Source organism: Culex pipiens, chromosome 2, assembly GCF_016801865.2.
Source record: "Culex pipiens pallens isolate TS chromosome 2, TS_CPP_V2, whole genome shotgun sequence".
Taxonomy (NCBI): Eukaryota; Metazoa; Arthropoda; class Insecta; order Diptera; family Culicidae; genus Culex; species Culex pipiens.
In genome coordinates, this window is record NC_068938.1 from 155,331,044 (window position 1) to 155,348,675 (window position 17,632).

Genomic DNA, 17,632 nt, shown 5'->3' on the forward strand with positions numbered 1-17,632 from the left:
TTCGAGGAATTTCAGTACAAAGTATACATTTCAAAAGTGGCCTTCCCCAGGGCACTGGTCACTCCTAGAGATCCTAAATAGGGAGACTGGTCGAAGTGAATTTGACGTACCCAAACAGACACGAGTTTGACGTATCCAAACGAGCATTTGCCTTTACGCCCAGCAAAACTTATCAGTGTTGCCAAGCTCAAAACATACGTTGCCAGATCGATTTAGCCAGCTTAGACCAGTATCCCTATTTAGGGTCTCTAGTCACTCCGGGTGTGGCCAATCCGGTCAAAATGGCCATTTTCATTACCAGTTTCAAAAACCATGAATTTTGATACCCATATTGCCCCAAGTCGTATGGTTCGGTAAATGTCCCCCCGGTAGAACCTTCCCCAGGGCACTGGCCACTCCGGGTTTGGCCAATATCCTTTAAATGTGGTCCCAACCCCATTGCCTCAGATCATTCTGGTTTTCCGGTGACCTTCCTGACAATCTTTATTAGAACAGAATTCCTCCCAAGTTGGTGCACAACCTGTGTCTTTCAATGTGTGCGTGTGTGGTGTGTGTGAGTAATAAAATTACCACCGTGGATCCGTCTTTGACGAAACCTCGTTAGGCACTGAAATTTTCTGAGGCTAAGTGCTAGCTTATTTGCGATTAAAAGCTCAAAAATTCCGACAGATGGCGCAAAGCATCGAAGAATGACGATTCAAATTTTCGCTGTTCGGTTCGAGGTTCGGTTACATAGGAATGCAAACTTAAAATTGAATTTACAGCTCTTTGAACAACTTTTGAGAAAAAAATCAAGTAGTACAAGTGTAAACTTTTTGCCCTCTATAAATTAACGCAATTAAAAAAATGAAAAAAAATAATGTTGAAAAAATAATATTGTTTAAAATGATAGAGCATCAAAAGTTAATAAAGTATCAGCTCGAATCGTTACACTTTCGCTTCGCGAAATTTTGAATTGACACCCGTAGACAGTGCCCTTAGGACAAAGTTCTTTGTCAAAAAACTACCAAGAAACGGCAAAGGGAAGGGTCAGGGGATTTCGAGGGGGATTTGCTTATTTGAATGCGACTGATAATTACAAACGAATCAATCATTTTGAAAATTCTTAAATTCCTTACAACTCCAAATTTCAAAACGAAGAATCCGGAGTTTCTCTCATTAAATTGTCTGGCAGGAAAATAAACAAATAATCAAAAATCATAAATATTCAAAATTCTATATTCAATAAATATTCAAAATATATTAAATTGGGTCCTAAAATGAAGCTTAGATTTCTGATATTATTGTTTACAGCGATAAAGCTTATTTTTCTGAGTACAATGACCCTTTGTACGACCACACAAAGTTTAAAATGGATTTTTAAATCAATTTTGAAAAAATTAACATCGCGGTCCTTCTTGACAGAAAAGCTCCTACTTGACAACTCGTTCCAAGGGGACCATAGTTAATCCATCGAAAAAATGTTGTCTTGTCAATTTTTTTTTGCATTAAAATGAAAAAAAAAGTGATCAAAAATGGTTTTTAATCGTGTTTTTTACCTTTGTACATACAAATTTACATAGGGCTTTAGTACCCAATTAATGGACTTAAAAATTTTAAAATTGATTTAAGAATTTGAGAGTTAAATTAGGATTGAAAGAATTTGTAAATTTTTAAATTTAATTCGAGAATTTTAGAATCATAGAGTTTTCCGAGGAGTTTTCGATTTTTTGTAACATAAGAATTTTTGTATTTCATTTTTTTTGTATTTTTCAAATCTTCAATTTTCAGGCTCTTTATTTTTTTTATTTAGGCATATTGATTTTTGGTATAGTTTCTTGTATAGTTTACTATTTTTTCTCCCAAGTACCTCAAGCGCGCGCAACGCCACACGCGCTCAAACTGAACTGCGCAAATAATTAAAAATCAAACATAAAAATCAAAACAATCAAAAAAAGTCCAAAAATCGATAATTTTTTTTATTTTTAAGATCAAACATGCAAGCGCAGGTTTTGAACACATGCAAATCAAACTTCTACAATAACACAATGTTCCGGAGCTGCGACTCTGTATTAAAAACGCAGACCACAGTCTGCGTATTTAAAACGATTTTTTTCTTCACTTCTGTCATCGCGGTGCAGCGCAGGATCGCAGCAGTTTCTCGATGTTGATCAGGCTTTAATCAATTCGATAATTCTAAAAGTACTGAATTATTATTAGCCAACCGAATTCGCTCATTGGAACGGCTGACAGCTGTCTAAAGCACGAAACCACGTGCTCAGAAATCGACGAACAGAGGAGTCGAAATGTAAATATTAGTTTGACAACTCAGTTTAACTTTTGAGTGATTTTTAATTCGAATACGTCATTTGATGTAGCGAAATTCGAATTAATGAGTCTGCTCCTACGTCTGCTCTGTATTTTATGATTCAAATTCTCATTTAGTTTTGTTTAATTCTAAAATTCAAACATTCAACAAAATAAAAATATAAATTTCTAAAATTCTTGGAATTCTAAAATTTCAAAATATTTAAATTATAAATTTTGATCTTTGTGCACTGTAACTTGGATTTGGCCCGCAGTTTTCTTTTGCACCTTTGGTTAACAAGAATTTGGAAAACTAGGCAACCAGCTGTTATTTATTTACATTTCCAACTTTCTCGGCCCGCTTTGATCATTTTTCAGGAAATTTTAAATTAGGTACTATACACCCTCGGGTACACCCTATGTCACTTTTTATGTACAACGGTAAAAAACACGATTAAAAACCATTTCTTTTCCCTTTTTTTATTTAATGGAAAAAAAATATTGAGAGGACAACATTTTTTCGATGGATCAACTATGGTCCCCTTGGAACGAGCTGTCAAGTAGGAGCTTTTCTGTCATGAAGGACCGTGAGGTTAATTTTTCAAAATTGATTTAAAAATCCATTTTAAACTCTTTGTGGTCGTACAAAGGGTCATTGTACTCCGAAAAATAAGCTTTATCGCTGTAAACAATAATATCAGCAATCTAAGCTTCATTTTAGGACCCAATTTCTCAAGCCAGTTTGACAACTCGCAATAGTGCGATCGATAGCAATAAATTAGTGCGAAGTCCAAGTTAGTGGGAATTGCGCAATAAATTCGTAAATTTTTAAATTCAGCTTCGTAGGTATTAGTCCTAACATTAAAACTTAAAAAAAATCCCCCCTTTCAAAAAAAATCCAGAAATCCAGAGCAACATTTGAAAGGGGCGGTACGACATTGCTCTTACGGCCTTTCGTCCCATTTAAACGCGTGTAATGAAAGGCCGTAAGAGCAATGTCGTACCGCCCCTTTCAAATGTTGCTCCAGAAATGTTTTAATTTTTTTGTTTTTGTTTTGCATGATTGAATATTTTTGAAATTTTTAGTACAAATCCATAGCATTTTTTCCACGGTCCAAAACACGCTCACCTTCTCCCGTCACTCCCCTTGACACTTGTGTACAGTCGAGGCCGCGCTGTTGTCATTGCTCGCGTCAAACCTCTCTCAACCGTCAGCCCATGCAGCAAAAGCACAGCCATCGGAGCAAAGTGATTATTTCCCCGTGAAATCGCGTCGAGGTCCGCACAAAATTCGCGAAACTCGCCCCAAACTGGCCGCGATATGTAGTGAAAGTGGCGTTCCCGTGTAGCGCCGGTGCCCAGCTCGCGATTGCGGATATTTGTGACGCGCGGGCGGTTCGATCGAGGCCGGAAAAGTGAATTTTAGGACGGGCCCAGCTCGGGAGTGAAAAAATCCGAAAATCAACAATGGCGGCCAGCAGCAGCAACTTCTTGGTTTTGTTCTTCTTGGTGGCGGCAACGACGACGACGACGAATTCGGCGTTTGTGGTGCTCTTCCAAGGGGGCCCTTGGCGGCTAGCTGGCCTCGGTGGCAGAAGCAGTGTGGCCGTTGGCGGTGGCGGAACCACTTCCGGCGCTTGAGATAAGCGGGTTTTGTGTGTGAGTGTGGAAAACGGACCAGTCAGCTTCCGGCCGCGGAAGTTGCGTGAAGAGAAAAAAAACTTGAAAGTGAAACTAATTTTAAGCGAAAAAAGTTGTGTTTTATTTACATTTCGTGTGTGGGTTCTGTTTTGTTACGCAAAAAGTGAGGGAGGGAAAAGTTTGAAAAACTTTGAAGCAAAGGAGAAAACAAATCGCGTATGGATCCGGAACAAATCATACTGGATGAAGATTTTGACGACGGGTCCACCGACGGAGGTTACGGCGAGTACGATTATTTGCAGCAGGACAAGGACGCACTTCCGGTGACGCCGTTAGGTGAGTTCCCGCCAACAACCACCATAGCTAACCCATCTTCCGGCTTCCTCTAACGCAATCCACCCTCTTCTGAAGGTTTCTCCCCCCGAGTTAAAAGATTTGGCACCCCTCCCCCCATATAGCAGCAATTTCCGTCGGTGTTATCGGTGTTTCCTTGAGGAATTCCCTGATAAAATCCAATAAAAATCAATTAACCTGGTCGCAACCTTGGCGTCGGTCGAGCATTTAACTCGCGAACAAACTTTGGGGCATAAATAGAAGAAGCATAGTTAAAAGCGTTGTGGATGCTGCTGCTGGTGGAGAGCGGCACGCAGCACAAGTTCAAGGTCGACTTTGGATGGAGAGGTAATTGATGCGATCTTCCTGATGCGAAACCGCGCATCGTTCGTGTTGGTTTGTTGATTTGAGCGGGCAAAGTTGGGTTTTACTGGCTAGAAGGTTGTTAGTTAATCAAATGAAAGTAAATACTTATGACTCAGTTTGGAAATATGCTATTGTTTTCTGAATTACAGACCTATTTCAAAGAATATTAAAATACTTGATTAACAAAAATGATTTACATAAATAAACTTGAGAACCATTCCTAACCAACCAACAGGTCCGTAGCCGATTCCTACTCATACTTTGGTTTCTCAAGATATGTTGACTTCAAATGTGACTCCAGGTCCTCAAAAAATACATGTAAAACATATAATCAAAATTAAAAGCGGCCATACGTTAAGATTTAGAGCTTTGAAGTCTTCTGGACAGATAATTATGGTCAATAGAGGCATCTTTTAATATGGTGGACATGGGAGCTGGTCCAAAGTTTAGAGTGGTTAAGAGTTTTTATTTTAGTGGGATGACGAGATAACGCTTCGGTGTCTTCAAAAAAGTTATAGGGAGCTCTATTCTGAGTAACTTTGCTGAAAAGCACAAAGCTCTATCTTCAAACGGGAAGTTTTTAAAGCCATTTTTGTAATTTAGTATAAAGTGAAAAATAGTTTTTTTTTTATAATATCAATAGGGTCCTAAAGCCCTATGTCAGTTTGTATGAACAAAGGTGAAAAACACGATTAAAAATTATTTCTAAATACTTTTTCATTTTAATGCAAAACAAATGACTAGACAACCCTGGGCTTTGTCATAATGAGTGTCATAGGTTTGATGCTTGTTTGGCAAAGAGTATGATTTGATTCGATGTGGAATTAAAATCGAAGTGTTCAGTATATTGCTGAAGCTTCCATTTTTACACATGGACACCACTTCATGCTGCGAGAACCCACTTTGGCGCAGTCTCAGGGCTTAATCGATGGCCGGTAAGCTGTCATCGAGACAAGGAGGTTCTCCGATAGTGGAAATATCACATTTGTACAATGAACCGCTACATATGTGATTTTTCCCTATCTTAATGTGGGTGTCAGGTTAGGATGCGAGTTTAAAAAAAAAATAGTTTTTGTAGAATTTAGGATTTTAACTATAAATATAATTTTTTTATACTTTGCATTTAGTTATTTAGGGACAAAATTAGGAATAGTGAATTTAGTAATTCTATCAGAATCGGTGATTTTTCATTCAAGTAGCATTTAGTTATTTAGGGACAAAATTAGGAATAGTGAATTTAGTAATTCTATCAGAATCGGTGATTTTTCATTCAAGTAGCATAAAAACCATTCTGATTTGTCAAAATTTCCATAGAGTCTCGATCAATCAATAGTGAAGTGATATCGGACTAAATTCGTTGATCTGTTGAACTAACGGTTGTCGGATTATGATTGTATCGACCATTGTTGCGAATCGAGGATCTACTGGAGTTTTGACGATCAAATGCTCGTCTCTTTTTCAATTCACGACTTGTAAAATATGAACTGTTATTCATTTTTTTTTGTTTTTTTAAAGAAGCCAGACAGGTTTTAAAAGAAACGTTTTTTTGGCTATTAATTAAAATGTCAGGGATTTGAAATAAGAGTAGCTTTCGGATAGGTTGCTTTAAATCTTGTATTCAATTCAAGTTAGGTAGTTATCCGCAAAGGAATATTTGGCCTTATTTGAATAATTGAACATTTTGGACTTATGAATAACACACAACTGTGCATTTATTCTAGAGTCAGATCCATACAGCGTCAGTGTTTATTTGGTCGAAGTGTACTAATTCATTGGCAGATCTGATTCTAGTTGCAATGTACGACAAGACTACTGACGGACGTGACAGGACGAGGGCCCAGTTTAGAGGTTTCGACATCAACGACATCATTTTTTTTGGGAGGGCTGGATCACCCTCCCAAAAAAAAAAAAAAAAAAAAAATACGAGATAACGCTTCGGTGTCTTCAAAAAAGTTGTAGGGAGCGCTATTCTGAGTAACTTTGCTGAAGGGCACAAAGCTCTATCTTCAAACGGGAAGTTTTTAAAGCCATTTTTGTAATTTAGTATAAGGTGAAAAAAAGTTTTTTTTTAATTTCTGATTCATTTCTGATCACTTTTTTTTTTTCATTTTGTGCAAAAATCTGGAGCAACACGAGAAAAGGGCGGATAAGCATTTTGACAGTTTGAACTATTTTGCTATTTCTCAAGCTTCTGGTAACTTTTTCTCAAAATTCGAAATGGAAATCATTAGCTGACCTCCACAGCTACCATTCAACACTATGGGTTTTGTAAAATAGTTGCTTATTGCCTGGGAAATTGCAAAATAGTAGCAGCTGTCAAAATGCTTATGCGCCCTTTTCAAATGTTGCTCCAGAAATAAAAAATAAAATGACAAGACAGCATTTTTTCGATGGATCAACTATGGTCCCCTTGGAACGAGCTGTTAAGTAGGAACTTTTCTGTCAAGAAGGGCCGCGAAATTAATCCATTTTAAATTACAAGGGTGTTACAAAGGGTCATTGTACTCAGAAAAAAAAGCTTTATCGTTGTGAGCAAAAATATCTGAAATTAAAGCTTTATTTTAGGACCCAATTCAGGCTTACGTCGTAGCCAAATACGACAAAAAGACGCAATTTTTAAATGTTAGTAACCTCAAAATATGATAGAATTTGGTCTCCCTTTTGAAAGCATATGACAGTACACATTCTACAGTGCATTTGCTGAAAATATCTTGGAGGTCTTTTTTGTTTAACTCATTTTATCTTAAATTGAAAATTAACATTTTTTTTCCCTGGGCCTTGTAAAGTCAAGGGGCATGATTTGATCCTAGTGCATTAGTTAAAATTTGGGTATACATTCTTTTTTATAAGCACTATGGACACCACTTCATGCTACGAGAACTCGCTTTGTCGCAGCCCCAGGGCTTAAGCGTTGACCGATAAGCTGTCTTCGTGAACTAGGTAGTTCTCCGATAGTGAAAATATCACAATTGCACAAGACACCGCTGCTTCTGTGACTTTTTCACTATCACAATGTGGGATTTAGGTTGGGACTTCAGGATAGTACAATTGATTTGTTGCTTAGCATTAGCATTTAATATAAATCTGTATCCTTTCCAAATCTATTTGATGTTAAATTTAGTTGCAATTGTTAAGTTATAGTAATGCTGTCAATAAACTTTGATTGATGTAGAATACTAGGCATTCTTTTATGTCAAATTTTCCATAGAGTCTCTATCAATCAATAATGTAATGATATCGGACAAAATTCGTTAATCTGTTGAACTAACGGTTTTCGGATTATGGTTGTATCGACCATTGTTGCGAATCGAGGAACTACGGATCTTTTGACGTAAATGGTCATTTCTTTGTAAAATTGCGATTCTATCCTATTTGTATATCAGTTCATAAATTTTTATTGTTTTTGATATAAGTAGTACTACAACAGTTAAAGGAACGTTTAGTTTTGAACATTAAGTTTAGAGGATTTTAGATTAAAGTTAAGATTTTCAATCCAAAGTAGTTAGCAAATGAATATTTGGACTTAAATGAATAATTGAATAAGTTGGACTTATGAATAACACACAACTGTGCATTTATTCTAGAGTCAGATCCATACAGCGTCAGTGTTTATTTGGTCGAAGTGTACTAATTCATTGGCAGATCTGATTCTAGTTGTAATGTACGACAAGACTACTGACGGACGTGACAGGACGAGGGCCCAGTTTAGAGGTTTCAACATCAACGATGTGCGGCTGGACCACCCTCCCAAAAAAAAAAAAAAAAAAAAAAATTGAAAATTAACATTTTTTTTATCGTTTTTTGTCCGTAACTTTTGATAGATATTATCAAAATCAAGTCTAGTGGTCTAAACAAGAAACAAGTTTTAATTGTTTTTTTCAGGAATGAATTTTATTTGTTCCAGAAACACAAATAATACTGGACAAAATCTTTTAAAAATATTTGTACCAGCCTTAAAAACTATAAAAAATTAAACCTAGCTTATTAAATTAGACAAATCCAAAGCTCGAGATGTTATAGGAGGAAAGTTCCTTTTCCCAAAAAGTTTTCTTAATTCTGTTTCTGTTAAAAATTGAAAAAATCTGGCCAAGTACCGATAAAAAATCTGGCGAACAAAAATCGTACAATCAGTGATGGAAGATTCATCATTAAAAAAAATCTGTTGACGCTCACAAAAGAAAAAATCGGAAGGGAACATGGCTCTCCCCTCTCGGACACTATAGAGTTATCTAAGGCCGATTTCACGCACACTAGCGCCCCATTTGTTTTGCTGGCGGGTACAAAATTTAACCTCAATCTTTTTCGTGTACGTACACGCAATACATGCGCACGTAGATAACTCTATATATCTATTAAAGAAAACTTCAAAAAATTTCCAACGTGACTATTAAGCAAAACATATTATTCCACTAATACACTTGCAGGTGTAACATCACACGTCCAAAAATGATCTGTCACTTTTTGTAGATAGGAAATATGTGTAAACAAAACGAAATAAATAGTTTTAAGTGGTGCTAATAAGGAAATTCACAAACAATCTTCAACTGATTGATTTTCTTCGAGAAGTTCTCGAGCGATTTTCTTTTGCGTGTTTTGCCTCCTCTCTCTTTCGCGGGGGAAGAATGTTCTTAAGCGAAAAGTTTTTTTTTTGTGATTATTCCATCCCTGCTTAAGTGCTTACAATTACATAATTATGAGTAGGGGAGGAAAGGCAGGATATAATCAATGCTCAAGTTTATAGAATTCAGCTGGTTTAACCCTCTACTGCCCAACTTTTTTTTCGAATAATATTCAGGAGGTCATTTCGAGAAACTAGTGTTCTATCTTGTTTAGTTTATGTTTGTTTTTGGTAGTATTTGGCCTATTCTACCACCTCCTATCATTACATTTTGCATATCTAATTTTTTCATGTCTTTACAGTAACTTTTTCAATTTTTTGCATGTTTTCACATTTTCTGCTATAAAATGGCACCATTATCATTTAAATTGTAAATAAATGCGTAGAGGCATAGTCTGGGTCACTAGAAAAATTAATGCATACTTCTTTTTACTTTAAGTATAGGAAATTTTAGTAAAAAACACAGCCAAAGTTGACCCTTAGAAAAATGACATTTTTAAAAACATTGGCAAAGTCACATAAAACAAGTAAAACATCCAACCATTTCTAAAATTTTAAGAGTTCTTCTTTCCAATGCTTTTTCAAAAAAAAAAAAATCAAATTATTCGCTCTACAGCATTGCCTTGGCGTTCTCGATTGCGAGATTCCTACTCGAAACTAGGTGTCCGAAGGCTTGATTGTTGAGGCAATTGCAAACCTCTTTTTACACCTTAGGGACCATCCATAAACCACGTGGACACTTTTTTGGGAATCTGTTACCCCCCCCCCCCCCCTCGTGGACAATTGTATGGATCGTGGACAATCGTCATACCCCCCCCCCCCCCTGAAGTGTCCACGTGGTTTATGGATGGTCCCTTAGCTTCCATCCATCCCGGGATTCGAACTGACGACCTTTGGATTGTTAGTCCAACTGCCTACCAGCGACTTCACCGAGACAGGACCCAGGGAGACGATTCCTACACACCTGACCTGGATTGAGCTATCGACCTAACTTCTAGGTTAGACCGGGGCCAACATTTACTTCCCTGTCCGACGGAAGGCGTGATCAGACAAATCTCGTCTCAAAATTTGCCACCGGGACCTTCTGGGATCGAACCCAGGCCGACTGGGTGAGAGGCAATCACGCTTACCCCTAAACCACGGTTCCCGGCTTTTTAAAGATCATAAGTTGGTGGGTCTCGTGGCGCAGGGGTAGCGGCTTCGGCTGCCGATCCCGATGATGCTATGAGACGCGGGTTCGATTCCCGCCTTATCCACTGAGCTTCTATCGAATGGTGAAGTAAAACGTCGGTCCCGGTTTCTCCTGTCTCGTCAGAGGCGCTGGAGCAGAAATCCCACGTTAGAGGAAGGCCATGCCCCGGGGGGCGTAGTGCCAATAGTTTCGTTTTTTTTTTTAAGTTGGTTGAAAAAAGGATTTTTGGCGATTTTTTAAATCGAAGCCCGTCTGAAGGCGGGGTTGGGTTGTAGAGGGTTAATACATTTTTCAGCCTCCAAAAGGTTGAATTTATGTTTTCAATGAAATAAGTCTTTACATTTTATTTTCGATTTTTCATTAAAATCGTTCATTATAGAGCAATTCCAGCTCAAATCAGGAATTTTTCTGGTACTTTTGTACCCGACCCTCTCCGATTTCAATGAAACTTTTTAGACATGTTATCCTAGGCCTATATAAGCCATTTTTTTTGTATATGGAGCCAATAGTACTCGAAAATTACATTTGAGAAGAGCGTAAGGTATTTAAATATTTTTGTATTTTGCAATTTAAAAATTACTGTATCTCGAAGCCGTTGCGTCGTATCAAAAAGTGGTCAAAGACAAACTTGTAGGAAATTGGACGGGCTTTTTGAAAAAAATACACTGAAACAAAAATACACGCCACTTCTATGAGATTTTTCGATGTTTAAGTCTAAAACTTAAATTTAAAGGTGCTGTCACGATTTTTTTTCGTTCAAAATTTTTGAGGAAATAGCCTAAGATGTTACCAAAAGACTGACGAAAAATGCAGGATGGTTTGTCCCTCCTAAAAAAATACAAAAATCATTTACTAAAACTGTTTTTTTGAAAACTGGTCTAAACGTCAAAATTTTCAAAAACCCATAGTGAGAATCGATTCCCCAGACAATTTTACATAAAAGTCTTCATATTGACCATTGTCCTATGTCTAATCCTTGGGTACATACAGCGGTTTTAAAAATAAAAATGATGAAAAAATGGTTTTTGTTATGGTTTTTGGCAATTTCTATATGACAGACTTGGTTTTTCAGCCTCCCTGGAGATGGAGCCACACGTTGCCGTCGTTTCAGGGCTATTTGCCAAGATGGTTTCCGATGTTGATATATATCACACATTTATTTTATATTTATATACTTGTGTTGATAGAAATCACAACTTTTATACTATGTAAAATTGCAAGATATTGATTTTTTTATTTGCATCTCAATATTCTTGTTTGTAAAATCTGGTAGAAACAGGTTTAAATCTTTTTGATACATCGTTAGCTTAGGTAGAAATTCATAAAGAAAAGCAACGCTTACGCACAACAGTAAAAGAGGCCTCTTCTATGCATTGAGATTTTTTTCTTTTTTTAAAGTGGGTGTTAGGTTAGGATTAGGTATTTTGATAAATGAGTTTTTTTGCAAGGCACTCAGAATAGTTAGTTTTTTTTGTAACTTTAGATTGTTTAATAGTTCCAGACTCCATCTATGTGTAAGCGAGTTAAGTAATGCTATCAGAATCTCTGATTTCAATTTATGTGGTCTAATAATAACCATTCAGAATTGTCAAAAAATCCATAGAGTCTCGATCAATCAATAATGAAATGATATCGGACACAATTCGTTAATCTGTTGAACTAACGGTTTTCGGATTATGGTTGTATCGACCATTGTTGCGAATCGAGGATTTACTGGAGTTTTGACGATCAAATGGAGCCTAACATTTCGAAGGAACACATGGGTTTTGTGAACAGGAGTGTATCTCTTTCACTCAAATGACAGTTTACATAAAGTATGATAGGGATACACTCTTGTTTGCAAAGCTTGTGTGCCCTAATGAAATGTAAGGCATGAAATAGTCGTGTTTAGCTTGTAAAATATGAACGTTTCAATAATGTTTATTGTTTTTGGAAGCAGCAAAACAGGTTTAAAAACTAGGTAAAGGAATGTTTGGATTTGTGATTAAAATTTCGAGGATTTGAGATTCAAGTTACTTTCAGATAGTTTAGTTGAGGTTGTTGATTCAAGTTAGTTAGCTTTCCTGAAATGAATAATTGGGCATAAATGATTAGTTAAATTGGTTTAATTAGTTAAAGTGTACTATTTCATTGGCAGATCTGCTTCTAGTTGTAATGTACGACAGACAAGACTACTGACGGACGCGACAGAACGGGGGCCAGAATAAAGGCCTCAAGATTTATGTTCCCGTGACAAGTTAGTTTTCATCTTTTATTTTCCAGTAAATATATTTGATTTCCTTTAAATATGAAATACATTATAGGTTCCCTTTGCATAAATTTCAAATTAGTTATTGATTGAATCATAATTTCATATTTTCTTTATTCAGTTTTAAAGTTAGATTAACGTAACTGCTCAAGTCATCCAAGTTCTTACTACTCACACCTACACTAATTTTCTTTCACCTTCCCCCTCCCGATCCCCTATATCTTCCGGTGGTGTTCATTTTGTATGCAATACTAGTTCGGCCACTACCCTTTTTTTCCACAAGAAACCGGACTTGGACTGACTTGAGGCCGCGTCCCCCACCTTGCTCCGTAAAACGAAAACGAAACAGACTTGGTTTTTCAGCCTCGTAAATATTTTTACCGGAAATCTCGTCCAATTTCCAATAAGTTTGCCTTTGACAGCATTTCAATTGCAAGTCTGTCAAATAGAAAATGCCAAAAACCATAACAAAAACCATTTTTTCATCATTTTTATTTTTAAAACCGCTGTATCTTCCCAAGGATTGGACATAGGACAATGGTCATTATGAAGACTTTTATGTAAAATTGTCTGGGGAATCGATTCTCACTATGGGTTTTTGAAAATTTTGACGTTTAGACCAGTTTTCAAAAAAAAAAACAGTTTTAGTACATGATTTTTGTATTTTTTTAGGAGGGACATACCATCCTGCATTTTTCGTCAGTCTTTTGGTAACATCTTAGGCTATTTCCTCAAAAATTTTGAACGAAAAAAAATCGTGACAACACCTTTAAATTTAAGTTTTAGACTTAAAAATCGAAAAATCTCATAGAAGTGGCGTGTATTTTTGTTTCAGTGTATTTTTTTTCAAAAAGCCCGTCCAATTTCCTACAAGTTTGTCTCTGACCACTTTTTGATACGACGCAACGGCTTCGAGATACAGTAATTTTTAAATTGCAAAATACAAAAATATTTAAATACCTTACGCCCTTCTCAAATGTAATTTTCGAGTACTATTGGCTCCATATACAAAAAAATGGCTTATATAGGCCTAGGATAACATGTCTAAAAAGTTTCATTAAAATCGGAGAGGGTCGGGTACAAAAGTACCAGAAAAATTCCTGATTTGAGCTGGAATTGCTCTATAATCAAAAAGTCGGCTAAAATTGGCAAAAAGTAAAAAATCTGTCAAAATCATATAAATCTTTATTCTGGCTGACACTTGAAAAATCGGGCTTTCCCAGATTTATCTGGCAACCTGGGGACCATCGATAAACTACGTGGACAATTTTCTGAAATCTAAGAACCACAAAAATGTATAAGGAAAAGCAAAAAATCAAAATTCCGCCAAAAGGTGGCGTTAAATGTGTCGGATTATTGTCAAGTGTTAGATTCTTGAGCTAAATTTTACGACAAACAACTTTGTCGAAGACCACAAAACGATCTGAGTGAACCCTGACGAGTTATTAGCGATTTAAAAAAGACGTTCTTGTATGAAAAGATTTTTTTTTTCACCAATTTTAGCAATTTATAGCGATTCTTAAATCTTAACCGATTTCGCAAAAAAAAAATTCACAGATACTTATTTATGCCTAATCGAATTAGGAAGGCGTATCCCCCTGAGGTCGTTTTTTTATTGTCACTCTACTGTTTATCTAGAAATTATTTTGAAATTTTGTGTGACAATAATATTTTTTTTTCAAAGGCGCAAAAGATGACTTTTTTAGAATTATAAAATACGTATTCTGGGAATTTAACTTTGAGTAAAATATAAAATCTAAAACCTTTTCCCGTGTACCGTCATCTGGGGTGAAACGGGACACATGGGGCGAATTGGGACGGCTGTTTTAGCCTTGTTACTGCACAATATTTGGATGTTTATGATTGTTTTCGGATAGAACACAGATCAACAAAAATAGTGCATCGATTTCCAAACTTCAAGCTTTCAAGTGCTCTAAAACCTGCTGTCCTTATTCAGACTGTAGTCCTGATTTGCCCCAGATGACGGTACCTATTTTTATTAAAAATCTTTATCATAATCATCATCGCAGACACCAAATCGATCGGAAAATTCCTTCTCATGATAGGAAATTTGGAGGAAACGTGATTTATGCATGAGCCCAAGAATTCCACATTAACCTCAAAGCTGGAGCACCAATTTAGTCGCAACCAATTGAGGATCATATTTGGGATTCAAGCTTAGTACTTTTAGGGAACCATGCCCTGAAATGCCTACAAAATTGATTATTTTTTTTAAATCATGTTAAGTATCCTTCATGTCTTCGGAATGAGTTGATTTTGAGTGATTTCGTATAACAAAGTTTTAACAGTAAAAGTTCTCGAATTTCATTTGTTAAATCAACATCAGAGCAAAAAAGAACAGCTCAGTTCTTTCGACTAGAAATGTTTAATTTATTCATGTGAATAAAAAGGTTACTTCTCGGGGCACTTCGGGGGAATACCCAACTCGCCGCGTATCGCTATCACTAATAGATTGACACCGACCCGACCCCGCGACCTTCGCTTGGATATTCCCATCGATGGGGAGTCGGTTCACGTTACCAACGCCGTTTTAGACGGTTAAATGTTTTAGTTTAGGGTTGTGTGCCTTTTCTCGGGAGAAACTTTCAATATTTATTTGCTTCATATCACTCCTTTACCTCCTCGCTTTTATTTCAACCTTTCATTTCTTTTCTCAGTACGTTTAAGTTGCCTATTTATTAATTTTGCACCCTTGCTTTATTTGCTGTTACACATTTTGCAGAACTCTTGAAGAAACACAATCGGAACGCGCGACCCTAACGTGTTCTGCAACCGATCGCTTTAATCCCTAAAACAAAAATCTCCAACACTCTACCTACCTACTCTACAAAACCAACAACAACAACACCAACAACCTCTGTATTGCTCTATACCCTCTAACCCCGCCTCAACCCATGCCCCGTGCCCCGTGTAGATGCGATTCTAGACCCTAGCACAACCCCCAACTCCTGCCGGCAGTCTTCACCGATCGAAGAACTGCCGCTGGAGCTGTCACCACTGCAGCAGGTCACCCCACGGCAGACAGTCGCACCAACGGTACGACCCGTGACCATCCTCCCGCTGGTGGTGGGACAGCATCGGTTTGGCATCGGCAGCGGAAAACCTTCGGCCGCGGCACTCCGACGTGGCCCGGGCAGACCCAAGAAGGACTTTCTACCGTCGGTGCTGCTGAAGATGGCGTCGACCAACCCGAGTTCATCACCAAGTGCCGCCGCGGGTGGCCCCGCCGGACCGACGCTCAAGTTCAGCGGCGGTGTCCTCACCGGCAGTGGCCAGACCGTGGTCTCGGACGCGAAACTCATGAAAAGGTAACTGCGCGAGTGCGTTTCGTCCGTTCCGGCCAACGCGGTTGGGGTGGTTCTCTGGAGAAGTAGATTAATTTTTATTTAAGGATAGTACGGAACTCGGAAGAAACGCAAAACTCCATTAAAAAACGTTATTTAATCCACCTTTAGGTGGTTGGTGCTTTCCTCTCATTCATAGAGTGATTCCAACCCCCCTAAAGTGTCCACATGGTTTATGGATCTCCCCTAACGTGATCGCAGCACCTAAGAGGTCCTAATAAAAATAAGTGACGAGTAAAAAAAACAGACTACTCACAGACTTTTTGTCAAGATTATACAGACACCGCCTTTGAGGAAAATGGCATCCCTCTACACGGCTTTTTCGTGGCGATCAATTAGAGGTTATGTAAATTCAGACCATTTTTTGCTTGTAATTTTAGATAGGTAAGTCAGATCTTGAAAATTCTTAATCCACAAGAATGGTCCTTTCTAAAAATATATAATACGGCAGGTTTTCATGCAAAAACCACCCTTTTTTGCAAATTGTGAAATTTAAATGCAGCAGTTTTTTAAGCATAACTTTTGATGTGCTTTACTAAATCTTATAAATTTCAAAAGGGAATTATGGGACCCCAAGACGAATCGATTGAGGCCAATACGGTCAAAATCGACTCAGACTCAGTGACGAGATATTCCAGTGACATTGATTTGGTACACATGTCTACATACAGTCAAACACACAGACATTTGCTCAGCTGGTGATTCTGAGTCGATATGTATAAATGACGGTAGGTCTAGAAGGTCTAATTAAAAAGTTCATTTTTCGAGTGATTTTATAGCCTTTCCTCAGTAAGGTGAGAAAGGCAAAAACGTAATATTTTTAAGCACAATTTAATACAAAAAAATTTAAAAATTAAAAAAATCAGGAATTAATAAACTCAAAGTTCAAACATTAAAAAAATTAAAAAATAACCAAATTAAAAAGTTCAAAAACTTAGGAATTACCAAGTAAAAATTTAAAATAAAATTCTGAAATTTAGAAATTTCAAACAACATTAAAAACTCAAAAAAATGTTAAAGTTCAAAGATTAAAAAATAAATAAATTTTATTAATGTAACAATTAATAAAATCAACAAAAATTTTATTAAAAAAAAAAAAAAAATAAATTGTAGACATTAAATATTTTAGATTTTGTTAATTTGACAAACATTTTTAGAATTTAAGAATTTTATAATTTAAAAATTAAGAATTTATGAATTTAAGAATTTAAGAATTTAGGAATTTAAGAATTTAAGAATTTAAGAATTTAAGAATTTAAGAATTTAAGAATTTAAGAATTTAAGAATTTAAGAATTTGGGACCATCCACAAACCACGTGGACACTTTTTTTTGTAATCTCAACCCTTCCCCCCCCCCCTCGTGGACAATTGTCCATACAAAAAAAATCTGTTTTGTATGGAGCGTGGACAATCGCCATACCACCCCCCCCCCCCCCCTAAAGTGTCCACGTGGTTTATGGATGGTCCCTTTAAGAATTTAAGAATTTAAGAATTTAAGAATTTAAGAATTTAAGAATTTAAGAATTTAGGAATTTAAGAATTTAAGAATTTAAGAATTTAAGAATTTAAGAATTTAAGAATTT

At 36.7% G+C, this 17,632-nt stretch overlaps 1 protein-coding gene across 2 annotated transcripts; it reads left to right on the forward strand.

Moving 5' to 3' along the window:
• The first annotated feature begins 3,533 nt into the window (after positions 1 to 3,533).
• LOC120432033 (uncharacterized) lies at positions 3,534 to 16,042 on the forward strand. 2 transcript variants are annotated; one of them, XR_005608000.2, is made up of 2 exons: positions 3,534 to 4,263; positions 15,428 to 15,612. XR_005608000.2 is itself a non-coding variant. In XM_039597167.2 (2 exons), the coding sequence occupies exons 1-2, from the start codon at positions 4,146 to 4,148 to the stop codon at positions 16,015 to 16,017; spliced, it is 516 nt and encodes a 171-aa protein (XP_039453101.1). In that variant the 5' UTR covers positions 3,534 to 4,145; the 3' UTR covers positions 16,018 to 16,042. The 2 variants fall into 2 exon arrangements, 1 of the variants encoding a protein (XP_039453101.1); XM_039597167.2 differs by lacking the exon at positions 15,428 to 15,612 and adding an exon at positions 15,620 to 16,042.
• The last annotated feature ends 1,590 nt before the right edge of the window (positions 16,043 to 17,632 follow it).

Excerpts from the sequence above, each read along its gene's own strand:
- LOC120432033 (XM_039597167.2), top strand. The coding sequence starts at position 4,146 with ATGGATCCGGAACAAATCATACTGGATGAAGATTTTGACGACGGGTCC. Across the intron at positions 4,264-15,619 it reads ACTTCCGGTGACGCCGTTAG|ATGCGATTCTAGACCCTAGC; the intron begins GTGAGTTCCCGC and ends TGCCCCGTGTAG.